General features: G+C 53.3%; 1 protein-coding gene across 2 annotated transcripts in view; it reads right to left on the bottom strand.

The window, feature by feature from the left end:
* Positions 1-1,824: 1,824 nt before the first annotated feature.
* LOC140903349 (occludin-like) overlaps positions 1,825-23,974 on the bottom strand; it is a 25,850-nt gene continuing 3,700 nt past the window's right edge. The window contains exons 2-8 of one of the 2 annotated variants that reach the window (XM_073324524.1): positions 19,358-20,160; positions 15,554-15,712; positions 9,056-9,213; positions 8,243-8,452; positions 6,564-6,735; positions 5,790-5,831; positions 1,826-3,496 (exon numbers count right to left, since the gene is read on the bottom strand). In XM_073324524.1, coding sequence (XP_073180625.1) covers positions 3,395-3,496; positions 5,790-5,831; positions 6,564-6,735; positions 8,243-8,452; positions 9,056-9,213; positions 15,554-15,712; positions 19,358-20,050 — 1,536 coding nt within the window. In that variant the 5' untranslated portion in view covers positions 20,051-20,160 and the 3' untranslated portion in view covers positions 1,826-3,394. Of the gene's footprint in view, positions 3,497-5,789; positions 5,832-6,563; positions 6,736-8,242; positions 8,453-9,055; positions 9,214-15,553; positions 15,713-19,357; positions 20,161-23,974 lie in introns of both variants that reach the window. The other variant, XM_073324525.1, reaches the window with a different exon arrangement.

The following is a 23,974-nucleotide window of genomic DNA, read 5'->3' as shown; positions in this document are numbered from 1 at the left end:
AGAAGCCATCTGGGCAAGAAGGGTCCTAGGGGTTTAAATATTTTTTAGAAAATAGTTCACGCGGCAAGCAGCTGAAAGCCCTTCCCACACCACCATGCCCTGGCAGCCAGGTCTGGGGTGGAACGCAGCAGCAGTTTCACAGTGTAGAACAGCTTTAGGACATGGAGAATTAAGTGCAGCAGCTTGAGGAGGGATCTGGCCGGCAAACCCAGAGCCCTGTTCTTGGGGGTGGGAGTGTGATAGAGGAAAGGCCCTTGGAGTCAGGCGAGCAGAGCACCTAGTGCAACCAAGGGGTTTTCAGCTGGGGTGGGGGATTCAATCCCTGGGCTCAGGCTTTCACCAAGACCTTCAGGGCTGACCCTTAGGGCCATACAGAGCCCCAGGGATTTCAGCTGAGAGCCAGCCCCGTGGCTTGCCATGCCACTGCACACTGCACACCATCACAGCCCCCAAGATACAGTAGCCCCCTCCCCTCCCCCCATTCAACGAGCCCATGGGGCAAACCGCAGCAGGCCCTCGGCCGGCTTAAAGCTCTGACAGCATCTACGGGCCTGAGAGGATGAGCAGCAGCATGTGCCATGCAGCATCCCGCTGCTCCCAGAAATCACAAGATGCGCTAAAGATAATCAGGAGCTTTCACAGAACAATACATATGGCGGGGGGTGGGGGTATTTATTTATTTTTTAATTTCCTTTCTGTTTTTTTGAGCCTTTAGTGGTCATGATTTTCAAGCTATTTCTCTGCAACCACCAGGGCTAGAAGTTTCTCTCTTGAAACCAAACACTGAGCTGCTCATGAATCCCACGCCTCCAGGAGCTGGCGCTTTAAGAAAAACTCCGAGCCAGGGGAGCTCCACAATAAAAATCCCAAGCGTGGGCAACATAAGAGCTGGTCATGTGGTTCTAACGGGTCCTCTCCAGGCCCAGCTGACCTTACCAGACACTAACTGCGCATCAAAACCCTTGTCTTCAGCGTACGCAGGTCATGTGGGACAGCAGGGAGAAGGGCGGGCGGGAAGGGGACTGAATCCACCAGCCTGCATCAAATGGGAAGCAAGGTTCCCACAGACCAACCCCTCTCAAACTGTGACCAAGATATTGGAGCGCCCCAAGAGCACCTGTCCTGGCTCGCTTGGCCCGGAGAACTCAAAGGGCTCTAGGAAAGGGGCCGCCCCTGTTCAGTGTGTGAAAGGGGAAGCACCTGGGGTTAGCAGTACTCACGGGCAGGGAGCAAGAGGCAGCTGGCAGCAGGCAAATGGCCACTTCAGGGTTCCAGCAGCTTCTCTCTGCCAAATGTATAGGTCCTGCCCCCCAGCAAGGCATGTTAGAAGAATGCAGCTATAAGAAGTAGCTATAAGAATGCAGCCCTGGGCTGGGGGTGGGAACTTTGCCAGCCCATTGCTGGCAGAGCATGGCTGGCCTTGTGGTTCAAGCACTGGCCGGAGCTGGGGGACGTTGGGGTTCACTTTTCAGGCTCTGCCCCAAACTCCTCGCGTGACCTCATCCAAGTCACTGCAGCACTCTGGGCCTTGGGTCCTGCCTGGTCTGGCAAACCAGGGATGATGAGTCTCACCTCCCACATGGGCTGTCAGGAGCATAAACTCATGACAGCAATGGGTTGACAGGCTGGAGGCCAGCAGGGACTGCATCAAATGCACTTGCTGTCATCTCTCCCCTTGCCCAATTTCTACCTCCAAATAGTGCTCCGGCCAGCGGCAAAACACTCACTGCCTCTGGCTGCAGCCCATAAAACATACAGAGATTCTTTTTCTCTAAGCCACACACTGCTTCAGGAGCGAAAGGGGGAAGCGTTTCATTTTTCAGCAAGCTGCTGAAATTTAAAACCAATAGATACAGTTTATTAAAAAAAACAACCCCAGACATCACAACCGGTTCCCTACAGAATAGCACACGGGCGTAGGAAGTGCCGGTGGCGTTAAAAGAAATTGCATTCAAACGTTCGCACCGTGCCGTCCAGCGCTATAAAACCATGGCAGCTGTAGGGGCTATTCTAAGATTGGCACCGGGATGCCCATGCGAGCGTGAAATCTCCTCACAGAACGCCTAGCATGGGCTCTGGCGGGAGGGCGGCCAAACCCTGGCTTTTGCTGGCTTGTCAAGTTGTCAGAAGTGTGAGCTGCCTGCGCTGGGTGACTCAGGAGCTCCCTATGTATTATTCATCCCGGTGAAATGCATCCACTGCCGAACTCAGTTGTCAGCTCCACAAGAGACACGTCTGCAGAATGGGGCAGGAGGTGAGGGGCTGGGACAATCTCTGGAACTTGGGTCTGTGTTTACACCCAGCTTGACTGCACGCATCTCAGCTGCTGTGGTGGGAGACAGGCCGTCACCCTCAGCTGGCTAGAACGGGCTCCTTACGGCAGGCTGGTGTGGAGTGTGAAACATGCCTGGGTTCCAGAGCTCCAGCTGCGGATCTCCCATGCTCCTGGCTTTGAATCACATTGGGACTCGGGGGATGGCGGGGAACGAGGACAGTAATCTAAGAGGGAGCGGGAGTCCTTGCTAATTGCCTTTCCAGAGAGCACGGGCCCAATCCTGCAAGCCTTTCTTGGGCAGGGATCCAGCATCAGGCTTATGCAGCACAAAGTCCCCAGAAAGGAGTGAAATCCGGGCTCTATTGAAGTAACAGCTCACTCCCCAGAGAGGTCAATGGGGCCAGCATTCCACCTACTGTGCTCGGGGGGGGGGGTCAGTGGTGCATAGGCCTTGTACAAATCCCTCTGCCCAGAGGTGAATTTCACCCACCGAGGGTCCTCGCTCACGAGGGATGTCCCACTGAGCTCACTGGGACTACCTGGGCGAGTAAGGGCTTGCAGGATCGGGACCAGCATGTGAGCATGCTACAGAGAGGCTCACCCTTTGATCATATAAAACAGAAGGCTAATTTATATACACACCCACGTATTTACAAATTTACATCTGCACACATGTACAAACCGAAGGGCCGATGCTGCAGCAACCGCAGGTGCATGCTTAATGCTCAGTTCTATTAAATTCATGAATTGCATGCGTAAACTTAAGCACCAAGGATGATCTCCTAGCCCCACTGAAGTCACTGATTTCAATGGGGCCAGGATTTCTGCTTAGGTCATTGCAAGATAAGGGCCCACCGGAATCAAACCAGAGCGCAAACTTCCTTGGAGTTTCATTTCTGTTCTAAAAATCGCCCTCTCGCCCCGCTCACTTAGACCTGTCGGGTTTCGGTTTGGAAACAGCACAAAGAGAGAGAGATTCTGCTTTTGAAACGAGTGTACAAAGCAAAAAGAAATCTGCTTTTAGTCCAGGTATTTGGCATTCTTGCAGCGCTTCGTGGAGGGAAGTCGGCTGATCACACACAGAATTTCTTCCCCCTCCAAAGGATTCCGCTTTCTGCGCTAGCCTCTCATCTTATCGTAATCGCTCACCATGCGTTTGATGTGGAACAGCTTGTTCCGCAGAGCTTTGCTCTCCATTTTCTTTGTCTGATAGTCAGGAGTCTGAAGCGAGAGCAAGAAACGAGGAGGCGTTAATCACGTCGCAGGGAACACGGGGGCCCATTCTCTCTGGCTCCTTAATGCAGTTGTGCTCTGGAAGCACGAAGCATTGTGGGAGCTGGTTCAGTGTTCTGCATCGCCATCTAGTGGCTGGTCCGCATAAGAAGATAAGAGCCTCCCATTGCTACCGGCTAATGGAGTTCTGTTTTTAGCTCAAGTGGCACAGGCTGATGCTTCTGGAGAGCAAATGTTAAGAATTCATGGCCAGATTTTCAAGGGCTCAGTGCCCACAACTGAGGCCAGATTTAAGAAAATGCTCAGCACCCAATGGGACTGCTCCCTTCAGTGCTTAAATGAGCGCTCGTCCCCTTTGAAAATCTGGTACTTAATATTTAAGGTTCTGAGTTCAAGCCCCACGTGTTGACTGTGATCCCAGCTTAGACCCCCTCCCTTTGCAAGTGAACAGAGATATTTTTTATCCTTTGCGGCCTGTGCTGCAAAAGCAACCTGGGATCCCAGAGGCGCGCTGGGTTTCTTCTTGCCTCGTGCACGCTCCCCGCTAATAAAGATTTTGCAACTGGAACTAAGCAGTCCTTTGGGATGTATGAACCCCAGTGGAACCCCCTCATGCCACTGGGCTGGCTCTGCAGGGCTCAAGGGAATAATCCAAAGCCAGGTTTCAGAGTAGCAGCCGTGTTAGTCTGTGAGCTGTAGCTCACGAAAGCTCATGCTCCAATAAATTGGTTAGTCTCTAAGGTGCCACAAGTCCTCCTGTTCTTAATCCAAAGCCAGTGAGCTCCGCAGGCCTGCCAGGTCCCCACAGCGGAGAGCAGATCGGCTGAGTGAAGAAGGCCCCCTGGCCATGCCGCAGGCTGTAGGAGGCCAAGGCTGGCACTGGACGGTGCCGTCTAGACAACTCTGAAAGCAGGAGGTGTTTTTCCTCCGTCTCAGCTCACTGAAGCATGTTGGATTTCAAGCTGTGCCACAGAGCGTAATCCAACACCAAACCAGCCAGCTCAGGGGCACTGCGAAGGGTGGCAGGGCATTGCACTCCAGGTCATGTGTTTGACTCTGACCCAGGTACGGAAGGGTTGGCAGTTTTTAACCAGCTGATGGCTCCTGGGCCACGTCAAGCACATTCATCGCCTGGGTCCTAGATGACCAGTCTCCACATTACAGAGTGTAACCCACTGGTGGGCGTGTGTTACAGACCCCCTTGGAGTGAGGACAGGAGTTGTTACAATGCCCGCCCGCCTCCCCTCCACCCAGGGAGCTTTCACTCAAGCTGTAGCAGCTCCTACGTTTAGCTCCGGAGGTCCCCAGTTCAATCCCCCTTATGACAGCCAAGAGGGTGGCTGTCACAAAAGCACACACTGCATGGGACTTTCCCCCCACCCAGCCCAGACTAGGGAATGGGGGCCTGATTCTGGGGGGTGCGGCTCCCACTGACTTCAGTGAGAACGGCGTGTACACAGCAATGCTCAGGATTGGGCACACAGAGCGGAGCTAGCCTCCCACCCCTAGCCGGGGCCTTCCAGCTCTGGGATCGGTTACATCACTGGCTACACACGCACTAAAGCCATGCTGCCCTAGGGTGACCAGATGTCCTGATTTTATAGGGACAGTCCCGATTTTTGGGTCTTTTTTTTAATATAGGCTCCTATTAGCCCCCACCTCCTGTCCCAATTTTTCACATTTGCTGTCTGGTCACCCTATGCTGCCCCTGCCCTGGGATGAAGCACAGAACTCCAGCTCTGGGCTCTCAGTCCAGCCCCCTTCATGGGAGCAACAAATTCACTGAAAAGGGGAAAAAAGACAATCACCCCCAGGCCTGGTCTACACGCACAGAGCTGCCCCGCTCTAACTCAACATGAGATTTTAAACCGATTCAGATAAAACTGGTGCAACATTGTGTGTGGACACCCTGAAATCAGTTTAAGCCTCACTCTGATGATTTCGTTCACCTAGGGAAATTGACAGGCATTCAGCTAAACCGACAGAACTATATTCAAACTGATATCCATACCTGCACATAGGGGCTTTCAGTGGTTTAACCATGTCTGGGTTGGAAAGCGATTTAAGTTAAGCCGGTGCCGCTTGCGTGTGTAGACAAGTTCTAAGGCTGCTGAAGTGGGAAATGCTGAACGGCTAAGCCCTTGGCTGAGGACACTCACTATGGGATGCTATTTGAATAGCTAGGGGAATGGACAGACACACAAATCCTTAAGGGAGATCAGACAGACAGAATAAACACAGAGGCAAGTGGCTAAAGACAAGCTGGGTTTTGGAGACTCACCCGTTTTAAATCTTTCAGCCGGTTGTATTCCTCGGCGACTCCCTGAAAAAGAAAAACCAGGAGGAGAGGGCCATGTTATGTGCACAGCAGATAATTATTCCAGAGCCATCACTCGGCAGTGTACCTAACGAGGGAGCACAGGTGATGGTGCCAGGCGGGGGCTGACAAAGAAACCCTTTCAGGCTACTGTATGGAAAGCCAGCCACGTTGCCGAAAGGCAGTCTTCCCAAGGCAGCCCATCACTGCATGCTGGTGGAATCAGGATGGGCTGGGCAGGGGCTGGAGCTAGGGAAGGAGAAGAAGAATGTCTTCCAGCTCCCACTGACTGGGCAAAATTTCCTGTCAGCTTCCACACGGGCAGGGTGGGTCCCTGAACAAAATAGATGAGCATGAGCTATCAGATGAGACCTACATGCCCCTTGAGTGGGGCTCCAGCTTGGTGCTGGCCCCTCTGCAGGGGGGTGAAGTAGCAGGAAGGATGCCCTGTAGATAAGGCACTGGGCTGGGAATCAGGAGACCTAAGCTCAGTTCCTGCCTCTGCCACTGAATCTCTCTGGTTCTTAGTACCCTGGCTGCAAAATGGGGCGACAATGCCCCCTTTGTCTGTTGAGCCTGTGAGCGCTTCGGAGTTGGGCCGGGCTCTTGGGGTCTGTGCAGCGCCAGGCACAACGGGACCCTGAGTTCTGCTGAGCCCTAGAGGGGCTACTGTGATACAACCCCTACAGACTCCGTGTCAGTCGGTAAAGCACAGCCCCAGCCTGGCCCCACCCTGACCTGGTACTGTGGGCTGTCCTCCGACAAGCCGTCCAGCTGCTTGCTGAGCTGGTTCAGCTGGTCGTTGATGTCGTCCATCTCGGCGCACAGCTGCTTGTAGTGCTTGAGGTCAGCATCGAACTCCTGCTTGTATTCCTGGCGAATGCTGTCCGAGGTGATTGGGGGGTACACGCTGCCCGGCAGGAGGAGAAGGAGAGAGAGAGAGATTAGATTGGGGACTCAGCGGGGGGTGGGGTGCTCTGGAGCTGAAGGGCCGAGTCTCTGGGAACCAGGTTCAAGGTGCCTCGAGTTTGGAGCCCCGCTCCCCTGCACCCCCAAATCATTGCAATTTATTTCCATGCAGCGTTGTTCTTGCACCCACATCCAGGGAGATGGCAGGTGCTTACTGGAATTACAGGAGGGCTGTGTCACCGGCCTGTCTGACGGGGGAGGAATGCAGGCGTCCCCCAGATGGGGCTGCCACAGCACATGGTGACATCACTGCCGTGACAATGACATCACATCGGGATGCCAGCACACCTTGTCAAAATGTCAGTGAAGCTGGCGTGACCAGATCCCCCTCCCGCCTCCCATGGAGTAGCCCTCCCCCACAGGCCAAATGGGGCAGCCTGGATCCCCATCCTGGTTCAGCTGCATGGCATAACATAAGACCATAAGAACGGCCATACTGGGTCAGACCAAAGGTCCATCTGGCCCAGTATCTTGTCTTCTGGGGCACCTGGCATTGGCTGCTGTCAGAGCAAATGAACAGAACAGGGAATTATCAAGTGATCCATCCAGTCACCCACTCCCAGCTTCTGGCAAACAGAGGCTAGAGACACCATCCCTGCCCAGACTGGCTAATAGCCATTGATGGACCTATCCTCCATGAGTTTATCTGTTCTTTTTTGAACCCTGTTATGGACTTGGCCTTCACAACATCCTCTGGCAAGGAGTTCCACAGGTTGGCTGTGCGTTGGGTGATAAAATACTTCTGTTTGTTTGTTTTAACCCTGCTGCCTGTTAATTTCATTCAGTGACCCCTAGTTCTTGTGTTATAAGAAGCAGTCAGTAACACTTCCTTATTTACTTTCTCCACACCAGCCATGATTTTATAGACCTCTATCATACCCCCCTTGGTCGTCGCTTTTCCAAGCTGAAAAGTTCCAGTCTGATTCATCTCTTCTCATATGGCAGCTGTTCCATGCCCCTCATCATTCTTGTTGCCCTTTTCTGAACCTTTCCCAATCCCAATACATCTTTTTTGAGATGTGGCGACCACATCTGCACGCAGTATTCAAGCTGTGGGCTTACCAGGGATTTATATAGAGGCAACATGATATTTTCTGTCTTATTATCTCTCCCTTTCCTAATGATGCCCAACACTCTGTTGGCTTTTTTGACGGCCACTGCACATTGAGTGGATGTTTTCAGAGAACTATCCACAATGACTCCAAGATCTCTCTCTTCAGCTAATTTAGACCCCAGCATTTTATATGCATAGTTGGGATTGTGTTTTCCAATGTGCATGACTGTGCCTGGCCATGGGTCAGCCCCTCCCCCTGTGGCCCAGCCTCTGATGTTAACAGCAGCGATCTCTGGTGCTAGACACCCTTCTGGGGGATGGCCCCAGTAGATGCGGCCCTGCAGAGGCAGCCAGGGGTCACTGATGGATGCGCCGGGGAGAGCGAGCCCCTCACCTGCCCCACTCGTCCTTGTCCCGCTCGTCGCTGGACTCCATGGCTGTGGTGTAGTCCGTCTCGTACTGGGACTCGTCCAGCTCGGGGTTGCGCCTCCTTCTCCTCCCACGCCGGGCGGCGGGCTTGCTGGAGCTCTCCCTCCCCCTCTCCTCCAGGGTGCTGGTGCTGAAGGTCCTGGCAGGCTGATCACTGACCACACGGGCAGGAGAGCTGGGAGGGGTGTGTGTGGACACGGGGCTCAGCCTAGAGCCGGGATTCTCAGCCTGAGACCTCCCCAAACTGCTCATCCATCCAGGCGGGACACAGGGAAACCCCTGGGCTAGAGCGCCCCAGCTGCTGCGGGTGACCGGGGGCTGGCAGCATGGGAAGGCGGCAGGTCTGAGTGAAACCGGGAGCGCGCTCCCCACATGGGCACCGTTATCGGTTTGGACACCTTTTCCTACCAGCAGCAGTGAAGCAGTGTGAGCTCAGGACCCCGCCGGGCCGGCTGCTGCCCAGACACGCAGTGAGAGAGAGCCCCTGCCCCAGAGCTCACAGCCTCAGACCGTTATCCTCCAGTCTGCAGATGTCTGGGAAATGAGGCCCAGGGAGATGCAGGGCCTTGCCCAAGGTCCCACAGAGCTGTGCCCTGAACCCAATGAGTCCGAGCCCTGGGCTCTAACCACTAGACCCACCGGGTACGTTACTTCGTCAAACCAGTGGCTCCCGAGCACCGTGAGCCCAGCTGAGCTGGGGGAAGAGTCTGCCGGAGGCCCGGGTGGGAGATCTGGATACAAAGGGACCCTGGGTTCCCAGCCCTTGGGACGGACTCACCTTCCGGGGTTGTAGGCCTCGGGGGCATAGTAGCCGTTCTCCTTGCGCGGGTAGCCGTAGGCGCTGGCCGGGGCGTTGACAGGGCTCATTGGCTTCTCAGAGTAGGCCAGCGTGGCCATCTCATCGGGCATGCTAGCCCCCTCTGCAACGTTCTTCACCTGAAAAGCAGCCAGAGGCGTTCGGCTCCCTCTGTGCCCGCGTGCGGCCTTGGGGGGGGGGGCTGGGCGTGATGCTGGGGTCACGCTCTGCCCTTAGCTCCACCTTAGCAAGAGTCAGGGCCAGGCGTGACCTTGGTCTCAACTTCAGGCCTGGTGATGGCCTCGGGGCAGTCCGCAGGGTGCACACAGTGGGGCCCAAACGGCAGCCCACCGCTGAGGGAGGCTGGGGGGGCAGGAGAGCAGGGGGTTGAGATTTAGGGACACTGGCAGAGCTGTGTGGGAGGGGGGAGCTCAGGGTGGGGATAACAGGGGGATGGGAGGTCGGGATTGAGCAGCATCAGCAGGCGGGGAGGCGGGGAGCCCAGGGCTGTATAACAAGGGGCTGTGGGTCGGGATTCAGGGACGCTGGCAGAGCAGGGTGGTGGTGGAGCTCAGGGCTGGGGTAACAGGGGCTGGGGGTCTGCACTGTGCGAGGAGCTCTGGCAGAGCCGTGAGGGGGACGCTGGCCCAGCCAGTTCTATTCGTTCCTGGTCACCGTCACACAAAGGCACACAGAAAACCAAACCAGGGGCCGCTAATGCAGCCCAACCCTCCTCCGGTCTGCAGGGCCCCGGAGCTGGGATTGGGATCGAGAGCATAGGGAACCACCGCCCAGATCCCGGCTCTCTGCCTCCCGTGTGCGCAGCCCCAACCCCCTTATCACAGTGCGAGGGGCTGATAAGCTAAATCAGCACTTGGCAAACACCTCCCCTGCCATTTAACCAGCCCCACCCTGCAGGCTGGGTGAGAGGCAGCTGGCACCACCGGGCCCCACGATCCCGCAACCTGCCGGCCCAGCAGCAGAGACCAGAGGGATGGGTGGGTGCCAGTGGATAAGTCCCAGGCACAGAGGAATGGGGCTAAATTGTGTGACCTACCCCCCCATTCCAGGGCCTAGCTGACCTGGCTTGCTATGCCCCACCCCCAGGAGCCAGCCCCCACAACCTGCAGTGGAGAACAAAGCCGTGGGGCTGTTGGGTGACACCTTCCCCCAGCCCCCAGCTCCTGGCTGTTTGAGGTCTGGGAGCTGCAGGAGCAGAGCGAAGGAGATACAAGGCTCTCCAGGAAGGGGAGTGGCTGCGCTCAGTGCCAGGGAACAGGTGGTTTGGGTGGGAATTTCCCCTCCCGAACTCCCCTGTGCCAGCACGCCACGGGGCCAGTTCCCTTTCCCAGGGGTGTTTGCTCACCTCGCTTACAATAAATCACAGGGACTCAGCCACCTGGAGAGCACTAACCCTTCCCTCCCCAGACATCCCTGGGACTGACAAAGGGAGGATATGCCGTTCTGGGCAGCGCCGCCCTGACCTGGGTCCCTACAGAGCCCATGCAGGAGACGCTTCCACCAGAACTCAGGAAATGCCTCCCAGGGGTGACCTGCTCAGTAAATAAACCGAGCTGGGAGGAACGTGGAAACGCCCAGAGCTGGGAAACTGGTCACGTCCAGGGTGCTTCGGTTCTTTCAGGCTTTGCTCTTGTACAGACGGCAGGCTACAGGGTCAAATTCTGCCCATCTGTTTTATGTACATCTAGGACCCGCAGTGCTGTAGGATCTGAGCACCTCCCAATCCTTAACATATTGATTTATCTTCACCCCCACCCTCCGTGAGTTAGGGAAATGCAATTATGTCCATTGTACAGATACCACCTACTGCTTACATAGCACTTTTCATCAGCTGATCTCCAAGGGCTTTACAGAGGAGGGCAGGACCACTATCCCCATTTTGCAGATGGTGAAACTGAGGCACAGAGATGGGAAGTGACATGCCCCAGGTTACACAGCAACCCAGTGGCAGGGCCAAGAAGAGGACCCAACACTGCTGGGTCCCAGTCTGGGGCTGCACCCACTAGGCAATGCTGTCTCCTCTCTAGATAGGCCCCTGAGGCCCCAGAGATTAAGTGACTCACCCAAGGTCACACAAGAAGTCTGTGGCAGAGAAATGACCCCTCACCTTCCCAAGCCAGTGCCCTAACCACTAGGCAATCCTTCCACTGTATTCACACAATCTTCCTCATGCTGGACACAATGCCTCACGCAGCCAGTGGGCCCATTGACCTCAGTTGTGCAGTAGGACACTACTTAGCAGAAAGTTACAAAAACAAAGTATTAAAATCTGGCTCTAAACAGGGGAACCATAGCTTTAGAAGTTGTGACCTTGATATAGCCTTCCGGCCCAGCCCCCCACGTACATCCTCTTCCACTTCCACCAGGCATCTGCTAAAGAGGGCATCCCAACAGAACAGATTTTTAAATAATCAGTAAATAGTTAATGTATGAATGGGAATAACATTCACCGGGGGCCGGGAAGGAGATGGTAAAACAGTGTTAGACTGAGTTCATCAGGGTCTCTGAAAGAAAGCGAGCAAGCAAGCAATCTCTACTTGCATCATGTGGAGAAGATGATATAGAGAGATAGATACAGTGTTGCCAACTCTCTCAACACCTCATGTTTCTCCTAAAGCTCCAGCGCCTGGAATCAGGGGATTAGGGGAGAATCTCCTTTTTTTAAAAGTCATTTTTTAACCTTCATGCTTTTGGAGGAAAGCTTGAGCACACACCCTGCGTGCCCCCCAGCAGCTCACTAACCAGAAGGCAAACCAAAAGCAACCAAAATTCATTTTTAAACAAAATCTCTTAGTTTTTAAGCCAATTGTGTGATTTTTCTGGGAGACCGGATATGGGACGATTGAGCTCTTGAGGCCGGTGATCAGCGAGATCGATAGAAATGAGAGCGAAAGGGCGGGGGGTTAAGAGATATCTTTTATGGGACCAACTCCTGCTTGTGGAAGAGACAAGCTTTCAAGAGCTCTTCTTCAGGGCAGGAAAAGGTACTTGGAGTGTCACTGTGAACTACAAGGTGGGACAGACTGTTAAGCCCAAGGGATTGGCACATGTAGGCAGAACGATCAAACAGAACAGGTTTCATAAACGGCATGCCTGATTCTCCCCTGTCCTTGGCTAGTTGCCCCTCTGCTCCAGTCAGATCTTTTCTAAACGCCTTAAGTTTGCCCCTGCTTGCAATTCACTCCCTGGATAGCAGATGCACTCGTTAACTCCTTCCTTCCTCTCCTCACGTCCACCCAGCCACCCGTGGAAGCTGTCTTTGCTCCATGCTGCCGGCTGCTGAATAATGTAGGCCGCTCCCTCCCCTGCCCATCGGAGCATGAACGTCTGCCTCTGCTCTATGCAGCCTCGCAGCTGCAGGGCCCCGGCCCCTTAACGTTCCCCGCATCCTAGTCCCTGACCTCAGGCCAAAGGCATTTCCTAGCACTGGGCCTCCAGGCCGAGAGGTGCTGGGTTGGTGACGCAAGAGAGGTGCAGGCAAAGAGGGAATGCGGCCACATCTGCTCCTGGAGGTTAAGGAAATGGGGAGGGGCGGGGGCATTTGTTTAGACTGAATCCTAGACAGCCAGATGTTTTCCCCTTTCACCCTTCCTTTCTTCCTGGCCCTTTGTGGCTTGTTAGCTGGAGCCTCTTGCTGGGGGGCAGAAATTGTCACTTGTCTGGGATCTGATGGATCTTTGGAGAAAAAAGCTTCATTCCCTGGCTAAGTCAGTCTCTCTCCCACCTTCCTTCCCACATGAGCAAAGATACAGAGAAACCTGGGAGCTGATCCTGGGGGGGAATCTCAGGGGGGCCTGGGAGCTGATCTAGAGTCAGTGGGGGAATCTCAGGGGAACCTGGGAGCTGATCCTGGGGGGGGGGACCCCAGGGGGACCTGGGAGCTGATCCTGAGTGGGATGAGGGGAAATCCCAGCTCCCACCTGCAGAGCCCAGTCTGGGAAGAACTTGTCTTGTTCAGTTCCACACATTATTGAGCCCTTGACCCCTGCCCGGACTCAATGCTGCCAGCCCTGCTTGCGCTGTTAGACACTCCCTGCCAGAGCTGTGACTACAACCCAGGCATCCTGGCTCCCGAGCCCCATCCAGCTCTAACCCCTAGGCCGCGCTGCCTACGACTCTGACAGTCGCGCTCTCTCCTTGCCCTTGTGAGAAGCGCTGATTTGGTGGTTAACTCTCCTTTCGAAGGTCACAGCCCAGCCCTTAAACACGGTACACGTCACTTAGGACATGCCTGGGCGACGCTCAGACCCTAGTTACGAGAGCAGGACAAGACCCCAAACAGAACAAAGGAGGCTCCTGCTGCGGACAAGTCTTCCTCCAGCGACTGCTCTGACTGTGTTAATTTCCCCACAGCTAGGTTTGTCAGCGCTGTTCAGCTCCCTGATGCGGAGATGGCTGCTTTTCTGGGTCATGCCATGCAGTGGAGGGGATGCCAACTGCCATATGCCCTGGCCCAGCAGCGCCCTGGAGGGCTTGTCACTCTGCGTTAGGCTTTTAGGCATCAGACGCGCACGCTGAGCGGCAGGGATGCACTGGGGAGGCGGAGGGGAGAGGGGTGATTGCTCTGATGGCCCTTGGGGGATTTCACCCTGGGCAGAAGCCCAGCGCAACCCCACGGTACCACTACACCCATGGCTGGGAATCCCAGAACCCTTTGCTTCCTTGGCATGGGTGTAAATGGGATGTAAGTGGTGCTAAGACCGCCCGCCAGCCCCCCGCCTAGAGATGAATTTCCCAGGCTTAAGCGGAGCCCAGCACTTACCCTGGTGTGAAATTTCACCCCAACAACCAACCCTGCTCCCCCACCCCATCCCCAAGTGCCTGTGACCCCACTCGCCCAACCCCACTGCCAACCAGATGTGACCTGGCGCCAAGCGACGGACCAGAACACCGTGGCCGTTTGAGATGTGCCAGGCGAAACCCTGTGTGGCAAGAGCTGCCCGGTTAATCATTGACGAGGGTGAAACTAAATCATATCATAAGCAAACATCTTTCAAGCACTCAGTAGACAAAGGGGAAGAGAACAAAAACCCTTCGTGTTGCTGGTTCCAGGCTCACAGCCTATCTGATCCAATCCTGTTTTATTTATCTTTTGGTACATTCGAGATAGCTTGGACCAGCCCTGCTCTCTACACCCTGTTACTCATATCTGAGCAACAAAGAGACCCAAAAGCAAATGGAAAAAACAAGGCATTTAAAACAGATGCAAGGAACTACATCCCCCCTCCACTAATATATAAAATTAACCCATGGAACTCATTGCTACATGATATTATTGTTATTGTTATTTATTTTAATTTCTGAAGTAGGCCGGAGCCACAGCCACGGACCAGGATCCTGTTGTGCTAGGTTCTGTACAAACACTGAACAAAAGTAATAATTCCTAGTTCTTATATAGCACATTTCATAACGTGCGTCAGGGAGCGCACAGCACTCTGCCACGGTCCCTGCCAGGCCACTGCACTTGCCCTAGTCCATCTTTTGCTCCAGAACCTAACCTGACCCTGACATTTATGGTTGCCTAGATCACCTTAAAATGTGAAGCAGACGAATCCAGCCACATCTGCCCACAGCCTGAAAGAGCAGATCAGAGAGATAATGCCCCATTGACCACAATGGAGTGTTAACTCTGAAGCCTACAGACGGTGACCTACAGTCAACATTGTTAACCATTTATAGATTCGTACCTCCTAAAGCCAGAAGGGAATTATTGTGATCATCTAGTCTGACCTCCTGCATAACACATGCCAGAGAACTTCCCAAAGTAACTCCTACAGCATCTCTCTTAGAACAAATCTAAATCTTGATTTTAAAATGGTCAGTGATGGAGAATCCTCCATGACCCTTAGTAAATTGTTCCAACAGTTAATTACTCTCACCATTAAAACGTTATGCCTTATTTCCAATCTGAATTTGTCTAGCTTCAATGTCCAGCCATTGGATCGTGTTAGCCCTGTCTCTGCTAGATTGAAGAGCCCGTTATTAAATATTTGTTCCCCGTGTAGATTCTTTATAGACTGTTTTCAAGTCACTCCTGACCCTTCTCTTTGTTGAGCTAAATAAATGGAGCTCTTTGAGTCTCTTGCTATAAGGCAGGTTTTCTAAGCCTTTAATCATTCTTGTGGCTCTTCTCTGACCCCTCTCCGATTTACCAACATCAACATTTCCCTGCTGCTAAAAGGAAGATGAGGATGGATCATGCTACAAAGATCTGCACAACCTACTGTGAGCGACGGCTGACTTTGAGGGCTCTCAATTTTGGCGCTATGAGTGGATGGGGCTTAGGAGAGTCCCTCCCCTTGTTTGTTTCCCAATCTGGCTCCTGAGGGTAGCTCTTGCAGCTAGACACCTTGGTGATGGGCTGGTTAGTAATGCCCTGAGTTAGCCAGAGCAGGTTGGAGCCTCAAAGTCCCTATCACTCATCTGCTCCACCCGCAGCCTGCACCATCCTAGACTCACCCACTCCTCCACGTTGGGGCCTTCCTGGAAGGCGAGTGGCTTGTCCCAGTAGATATTGGGCTTCCCAAACTTCCAGATCTTGTGACGCGTCTTGTGAGCAAAGAAGCAAATCACGCAGAGAAGAATGACGATGAAGAACCCACAGACAATGGCGATGGCCTAGAAGAGAGGAAAAAACCCACGTTGGCCAGGGAGTCAGGGAAATTACCCTTATGTCATCCATCAGCTTGGTTCAACCCCACCACTCTCTGCACTGCAGCACTGACCTCTACCACTCAAGCTAAAGGAAGAACTCCATCAGCTGATAGCAGCAGTAGGTTGTTGTCGTCTATGTGGATTGGCCACTAGCAGGAAATGAGACACCCGTTCCTGCTAGCACAGCTGGAGAAGTCATTCCAGTCCATGTGAAGGTGCCAAAGGGTGGGGGGAAATCAAATAGAGGGAAAATAATTGTTACATCAGAGAAAAGAGTCCCCCCAAGGAAGAGAGAGTGAGACAGATGAGGAATTTCCTGGAATTAGGATTTAGGGGGAGGAAGAGAAGAAAAGGCAGCTTCTTGGGTTGGCAAGGGCTTTTGGAACCGGCTCCTTCACAAGAACTGCCAAGCGACGGAGAACAAACCCAGCAGCACTCAAAGGGGGAATGGTAGGGATTGGCTGTGCTGGCAACAAACCGAATCAGCTTCCCCAGCTGTCCCTGGCACAAAGCAGGAATCACATGGGAGGCTGCCACTGCTTTGCTCATTGCTATGATCTTATCCTGTGTGGAAGTCAGCAAAACAATCGAGCTGGCAAAGCTTTCTGGGGTTTCATTCTCCGGGACTGGGCCCAGCTCAAGAACCAAAAAGGAACCAGGTGATGCCAAAGCACTTTGCAAGCTACAGGGATCCAATGCCCTCATATTTTACAGACTGGGAGACTGAGGCACATGGCAAGAGAGGAAATGACTTTTGCAAGGCCCCACAGAGCCAGGAAAAGAGCCCAGGAGTCCTCACTCCCTGCTGCATGCTGAAACAACCAACAATCTTCTCCTAAGGACACATGGCCGAGAGCAGCAGAAACAGGGGCTACTTATTCTCTGTATGATTTTTGCTCCAGGAGAAGGGGTTCAAATCCTTGCATTTTGGTGTGTGTGAGAGAGGGAGACTCCTCAGAATTTCCCATAGGGCCCTAGTAAGAATGTTGAAGTTTGATAGATATTAGACATGGGGGGAATGACAGATTAGGTCACATCTGGTCCATGCATCAGGCAAGTGCAGCACGGCTTGTTTTTAGTAGGAAATATGCAGCAAAGTGCGTAGCTCTACGTGCCTCTGGATTTCAGGTGGCCGGAATGCAGACGGCATGGTATCGGCAGCCCCGCCCAGCTTGCTGCTTAAATCGCTGCAATTGTTTCTCTCCAGACCAAAACTGACTTCACAGACACCTTGTTTGTTACTATTCTGCTGCCTTCTATCCAACAGACAGCCTAGAGCTCTGACTCCGGAGCCAGGGCCAGCAAGCAGAGATCCCAGTTAGCTGCACAGTGGCAATAAGAAAACCGACCAAGCCCAGCAGAGTAATTGAGCAGCAAATGAAGGAGATTTTTATAAAGCTGTTTTGCACCGTGTTACATCCTGGGGGCTAGACCTGGACAAAGCACGTGGCTGGTGGGCTTGTGGTTAAGGGGGGGAGGGATAGCTCAATGGTTTGAGCATTAGCCTGCTAAATTCAGAGTTGTGAGTTCAATCCCTGGGGGGGCCATTGAGGGATCTGGGGCAAAAATTGGGGATTGGTCCTGCTTTGAGCAGGGTGTTGGACTAGATGACCTCCTGAGGTCCCTTCCAACCCTGATATTCTATGATTCTAAAGCAGTGGACTGGGAGTCAGGAGACCTGAGTTTATTCTGAGCTGAAAGAGGCGCTTCTTAGCTTAGAAGAAGGAAGGTTCAGTGATCAGGGCACTAGCCTCGGACTTGGAAGACCTGGATTCAGCTTCCAGCTCTGCCACAGGGTCCCTGTGTGACCCTTAGCCAAGTCATTCAGCCACTCTGTGCCTCAGTTTCCCCTCCATTCAATGGCGATGACAGCCAGGCCTTGCCTCCTAGGAGTGTGTGAGGATAAATCCATTAAATACTGGGAGGTGCTCAGCTCAGAGACTACAGTAATGTGGGCTATACAAACATTTATGATAAATAACTGGGCTGCAGATTCTGCTGTGTGTCTGTCTGGGCCTCAGTTTCCCCCTTTGTAAAATGGGGTGAATGAGCCTTCCTTCATTTATTCAGACTGAGTTCTTTGGTGCAGGGCCTGTCTCTCACTGTGCATCTGTGCAGCGCCTGGCACATAGGGTCCCTGACTTCAGCTGGGGTGTCTAGGTGCTAGTGGGCTACAACGCACCCCAGCACTGGTCTAAGGGGAGCCTGCAGTGGACTCATCGGTCTTGGCAATCGAAGACTGCTAGATGCTGCTATCGGTGATCCCCGTGTAGCTCTGCAGAACCGTTGCTGTAGCCAATGGGGATTCAATGGTATCAATCCATAGTAACTATTACAAAGACATTACAGCAAATCTTTTCCATCAGCTTTCTCCCAGGACTTAGAGACTTTGAGGCCGTGACCACCTGACCCACTGGGATCAAGGGAAACCGACTAAGGCAAAACCCAACTTTCAGCAACTGTCCGTGGCACTTGGTTCATAGCTGTAGAGTTTTAAACTGTACAAATCGTTGCACCAGGACGGCTCAAGGAGGGGAGAGGGGAGCAGAGCTCTGAGCTGATCAGAACAGAGGGTTTGGAAAATCCCAGAAAATGGGTAGAGATGGAAAAGAGCCAGGAGATGGTCTAGTCCAGGGTTTACCGAACTTTCCCATAGTGGGGACCACAGCTTAATAAAGGGATTGCCCTCCCATCCCTTTCATGATCCTATTTCACTCCTGTCAACTAAAGCCATTGGTTGAATGGAAAAATAACCACATGCTTTTCCTTCAGCTCCCTCTCCCATCAGCTCTGACCCTCCTTCAGCTGCAAAACCCAGGACGAATGAGTCAGCACCATGACAGCGGCCAGCTCCCCCCTGGGCCAGGGGCCAGTTTGCAACCCTCTGGGCTAGCCCATCCACCCGCCAAAGCAGGATTTTTCTCATACTTTGCCCAACCTGGATTTAGAAGGCCCAACTACTTGGGTCTCCACCGTTCCCCTGTGAGATTGCTCCACAGCTTCGCCCACGAGAAAGCACCTCCGGTATTGAGCCTTGAATTTCCCTGTCCTCAGCTCCGTCCTCCTAGCCTTGGTGACACCCTGTGTCGAGCCAAGGGCAGCTGACGCTAGTCACCAGGAACTGCTCTTAGCTGAGGAAAGTTGGAGAAGCGCACCTATGGCTAGTGGAAAAGGGAAAGTAGCAGTTACAGCCGATGGCTATGGAGGTACTGACTGGCTGGGAAATGCCAACACTTCCAAGCAAAATTTTAAAATGTTAACAAAAAACCCAAAACAAATGGGGGGTTTCCACGAATATTCTGTCCAAAATTTCATCCTGTTCATCTGTGAAATCGAGCGAGCGAGCGAAACGGTAGGAAATTTTCAAACCCCTCTGTAGATCATTTCACATTTTAAACAAACCAGGACTAAACGGACATTAACATTTCCCCAAAACAGTCACCCCGTTTTCTGAGCAGCTCCAAGAGAAAGTCGACGAAGGATGAAGACAAAATGGAAGGAGAGAGAAAAGAAGGAGAAAGAGAGAAAAGGCAGAAAGGAAGTGGAAGGAAGGAGAAAGAGAGAAAAGAAGGAAAGCTGAAGGGAAAACGCAAGCAGTGCCCATCTTACCTCCTGCGGGTCCACGGTGCAGTAATGGTAGAGGTACTGGTTCATGTAGGCTCCACCGGAGGAGTACATCTGGTTGCACATGGTCAGCATGGGGCTGTAGTAGTAATTGCCGGTCATTTGTGCCCGGGGGTTGACGCCCATGATGTAGACGATGGAGGCGATGAGCATGACAAAGGCCAGGATGGCGCACACCACGATGACCGCCAGGTAAAACCTGCGGGAGCGGGCGCTGCTGGACTTGGTGACGCTGGCCACGAAGAACCCCAGCAGTGCGATGAAGCACAATACCGACATGGCGATCATGAAGCCGCTGGCTGCCCGCGGGTTGGTCATCCCGCCATAGTAGCCTCCATAGCCGCCGTAGCCGCCGTAGCCCCCGTAGCCCATCCCTCCGCCATAATAGCCAGACCCGTAGTAGCTCCCTAGCCCGCTCCCGTACATGCCCCCGTAGCCGTAGCTGTATTCCCAGGCCAGCGTAGAGGCCACGCAGGCGAAGATGGTGATGCAGAGCAGGACGACCAGGGCCTCCAGGATCCTCACCACGCCGGGCGGAGAGTTCCACTTGTAAAAATACTGCGGCACGTCCTCAATGTAGAAGGAGCCCGGGGCGGGGGAGTGGATGTCGTAGCCGTAGCCGTCGCCGGGGGGGCCGTAGCCGGTGGGCGGGCTGTCGTAGGGCTTCTGGCTATACATGGCGGAGGAAGGATCCAATGCAGGGCAGGCGGCCGGAGACCGCAGTGACGGGCAGCCTTAGAAACGCCTCGGTAGGGCGGCAGATAAACAAGCTGGTCAAGCAGGGTGGCCTGGAGGTGGGACAAGCACAAGGGCAGGGGGTTCGAATGCTTGCTCTGCCACTGAGGCCTTGAGCTAGTCACTTACAAACTCCCCGAGCAAAGGGTGTGAGGGCCACGCGTTTCCCTCAGCTGCCGTCCGGCCTTGGGAGACGACTGTAGTGGAATCGGCTGCCTAGGGCAGCCGGAGCAGGGAGCTGTGAATATCCAGAGAACTTGCCACAGTTCTGACTGGACTTTCACTGCTCTGCATTGTTTGCTCCAGCTCTGAGCTTCTCTCCACACCTGCGCAGCCCCCTTTGCTTTCCAAGTAGCTGATCTCCAAACTAACCCACTGCCACCCTCCAGAAAACATGGCATCAATATGCTGCTTGCTGCCACCTCTGCGTGTGGGTTGTAGCCCTTCCTGGGGGTCACAGACCTTGGGCCTGTCTCGTTTTAGTTAGACTGTGAGCGCCGACCACCCCTTGCTTCATATTGGTGCAGTTCCTAGCACAGTGGGGCTCTATTCCCAGCTGGCCTTCAGGCACTACCGTAATAACCCCGGTTGATAACAAATCAGTGGCAATTAGGGGTCTAGGCCCCTTTGAAAATCCCAGCATCTCCATCTATAGAATTGGGGTGGTTTTATATGTATAGGTATGTATATTACATAGATAGATAGATAGATGGGGGGGTGTGGGGATAGATAGATAGAGGGGGTGTATTGGAATGGATAGCTAGATAGCTAGAAGGGGGTGTATGGATATAGATAGATAGATAGATAGATGGGGTGTATGGGAATGGATAAATAGCTTGATGGAGGGGGGGTGTATGGAGATAGATAGATAGATATATTGTAATTGCGTCTACATAGATGGTCAAGTCAAGCATGTTAGTCACTGGCTACGCCTACACTGCAAACCCCCCCGCAGCAGCGAGTCTCAGAGCCTGGGTCTACAGACTCCGGTTTGCATTATGGGTAGGGCAACCAGACAGCAAGTGTGAAAAATCGGGACGGGGGTGGGGGCTAATAGGAGCCTATATAAGAAAAAGACCCAAAAATCAGGACTGTCCCTATAAAATTGGGACATCTGGTCACCCTAGTTACGGGGCTGAAAGCAGCAGTGTAGATGTTCCCTCTTGGGTGCCACGACCTAGCAATACGGTGTCTTAATCATTCACGAGCTGGGGGAACGGCTTCGGGCGAGGCCAGGCAGCCCTTGGGGACGGGTGCAGCCTACAAGGATGTGGCCATCTTCTAACTGGCCCCAGCGGCAAAAGGAGGCATCACGCAGACCCCAGTTTAAGTCCTGAGCAGCACAACTGATCTCTCCAGCTCAGAAATGATCCACGATGGGGTGGAAGGTCAAAACCAGGGGACTGGGCTTGTTCATGCCACCTAGAGGTTCTGTAGGGGGACTGTTCAAACGGGACTTGCTTGTCTAATATCCCAGAATCTAATCCTCCTTCTGGTCCCAGCCAGCCTCCTCCCTGAGCCCTCGGCACCATCTCCCCACGCTGGGGCGAGACCCTTCTCCCCTGCAGAGAACAGAAACCCCATTCACCTCGATGGACTCATTGACGCACACCTAGCAAAGGCTGCAGGGGTCAAACAGCCCCCATGCCCCAGGCTGTGCTCAGCCCTGACACTAGGGGGTGAAATTCCCATTGACTTTGGCCCTCCGCCTTGCAAAGGATTCTCCTAGCTGAACTTTAGGGACCCTTGGTAAAGTTTTTTTTTAAAGCACATAAATGACTTAGGAGCCGAAGTCCCATTTTCAGAAGTCACCAAAGTGCTGGGAATTGAGGGGGCCTGTTGATTTTCCAGGAGGCTTGGACTCTTAAGTCACATGGGGTCTGAGTTAAGTGGGGTAAACAACCCCAAGGTTAGCCTAGCCCTGGTGTGGGCAGCCACACAGTGACTGTGCCTCCCGGGTGCCGACTCATCCAGGCGTGCAGCTAGGACGCCGGGGGACCCATCCTTGGGTCTTTGCCCTGCAGTAAACTGAGCCACAGGGTTTTTCTCCAGTGGATTGTGGGAGATCTTGTCTGTCCCTCTAGGCACGTGGAGGGAATAGTGGGAAGGCCCTGGAGGACTGGCCGCATGATGTCCTTGCCACAAGTGGGCGGGTTACCAGCTCCTGCGTGAGCACTCCGCCCTAGAGGAGCCAGCTAGCCCAGGGCGAAAGCACCACTAAACTCAGGTTTCGAGGGTTTTGGGTGTGGACGGGAGCTGGGTTAGGGGCAACCCCCGAGCAAGAACCTGAGTAAACTTTGCACTGAAGACAGATCCTTAGACACTTTGATGATTTTTGCCCCCCTTGCACTAGCGCCGGGCTCTGGTCTCAGTTACACCAGCATAAACCTGGAATAACTCTGCCAAATGCGGGTCTGATATACTGGTGCAAATCCTGAGAAACAGGCCGTCACACCCTCAATATCAACCAAGTCCACCACATTTTTAGTTCAACACCCCACAAAATTTACTCACTTGAATTTACTCGAATTGCTTCAACCAAATAATGCAAAAGATTTAAAAAGAACCCACCAACAACTGAACTAAAGTAATTTTGTTCAGACACTTTGGTAACAAAATGCAAACCCCCAAGCCCCACAGATTATATGTTTCTAAAAGAGATTACTTCCGCATGTTCCCACGCTATGGTGACGGTACTAGGACCTCAGCAGACAGACGGGCCTAGAGTCTGCCTTACATTCGTGTATTTCAGTCAATCGGTTTTTCCCTAGGTCTCCCCTACCCCCGCGCCCTGCTCTGTGCAATAGCAACACCGCTGAGGGCTTCAAAGCACTTCCCGAGCATTGATTAATAACGGTACAAACAACAGAGGCTCAGACACAGAAATGCTTTTGTAACACAAACCTTATTAGTAAGATAAAGAGGCCCGACCTTGCTGCTTCTGCACGAGTCATTATGACCCAGGGAGAAGAACTCCTGTGTACTCGTAGGTTACAGTTATCCGGTAAAGGGGGAATTTCACGTATTTACATTTACAACTTCTCTGTGACGCAGGGAAAGGCCATTAATGCCATGGAGAACAAAGGCAGTCCAGAGAAACTGAGTCACTTACTCAAAGGGAGTCGCGGCCAGGGCAGGGGATTGAACCCTGGCCTCCCAGGTATGTCTACACGGTGACAAAAAACCCATGGCTGGTCCGGGGAGCTGACTCAAGCTCACCGGGCTTGAATTGCGGGGCTATAAAACTGCTGTGTAGCCGTCAGGCTGGCACCCCGGTTCTGAGCCCCTCACAAGCGAGGGTCACTAATACACGGAAGACCTGGCTGCTGAGAATAATTACCCCAGGGATGAATTTGCTGTGCTATATTTAAAGGGATACATAAAAGGAAGATGCAGATTTGTTTATTTGATCCCTTACACTTCTGGGGTAGCCACGTTTTAAACGCTCTTTTCTGCCCCTGCATTCCGGAGGTGTACCCCTCCTCCCTCCCCCCCCCGAGTGTCCTTTGGGTCGGTTCGGCAGGCTCTGACTCGCTGGGCACAGGCCCAGGCGTTCCCACAGGAACTGCCTGTTCTCCCCCTCACCCAACTTTTAATAAAAGGCCTTTTTATTTTGCTACAGGCTCAGCTCACGAGAGCCTTGCCCCTGCGCTCCATTATAATCCCCCCAGTGCTGGAGGGGCAGAGAACACAGGGAAGGGCAAACAATCCTCCGTAGAATCCTTCTAAGCCTCACCTTGGATTTTGGGATCACTAGGAACATGCAGGGTCAATGATCCCTGCTGAATCCAGCCGTCCTGAACCACTGGAGATAGGATGGGAATGTTCGGCTGGGGCCTCCACGCCGGCTGCAACAGTTTCTGCCAA

This window comes from Lepidochelys kempii, chromosome 25, assembly GCF_965140265.1.
Source record: "Lepidochelys kempii isolate rLepKem1 chromosome 25, rLepKem1.hap2, whole genome shotgun sequence".
NCBI classification, from domain to species: Eukaryota; Metazoa; Chordata; order Testudines; family Cheloniidae; genus Lepidochelys; species Lepidochelys kempii.
Note: the sequence above shows the minus strand (reverse complement) of the source record. Positions and strands in the feature narration are given on the sequence as shown.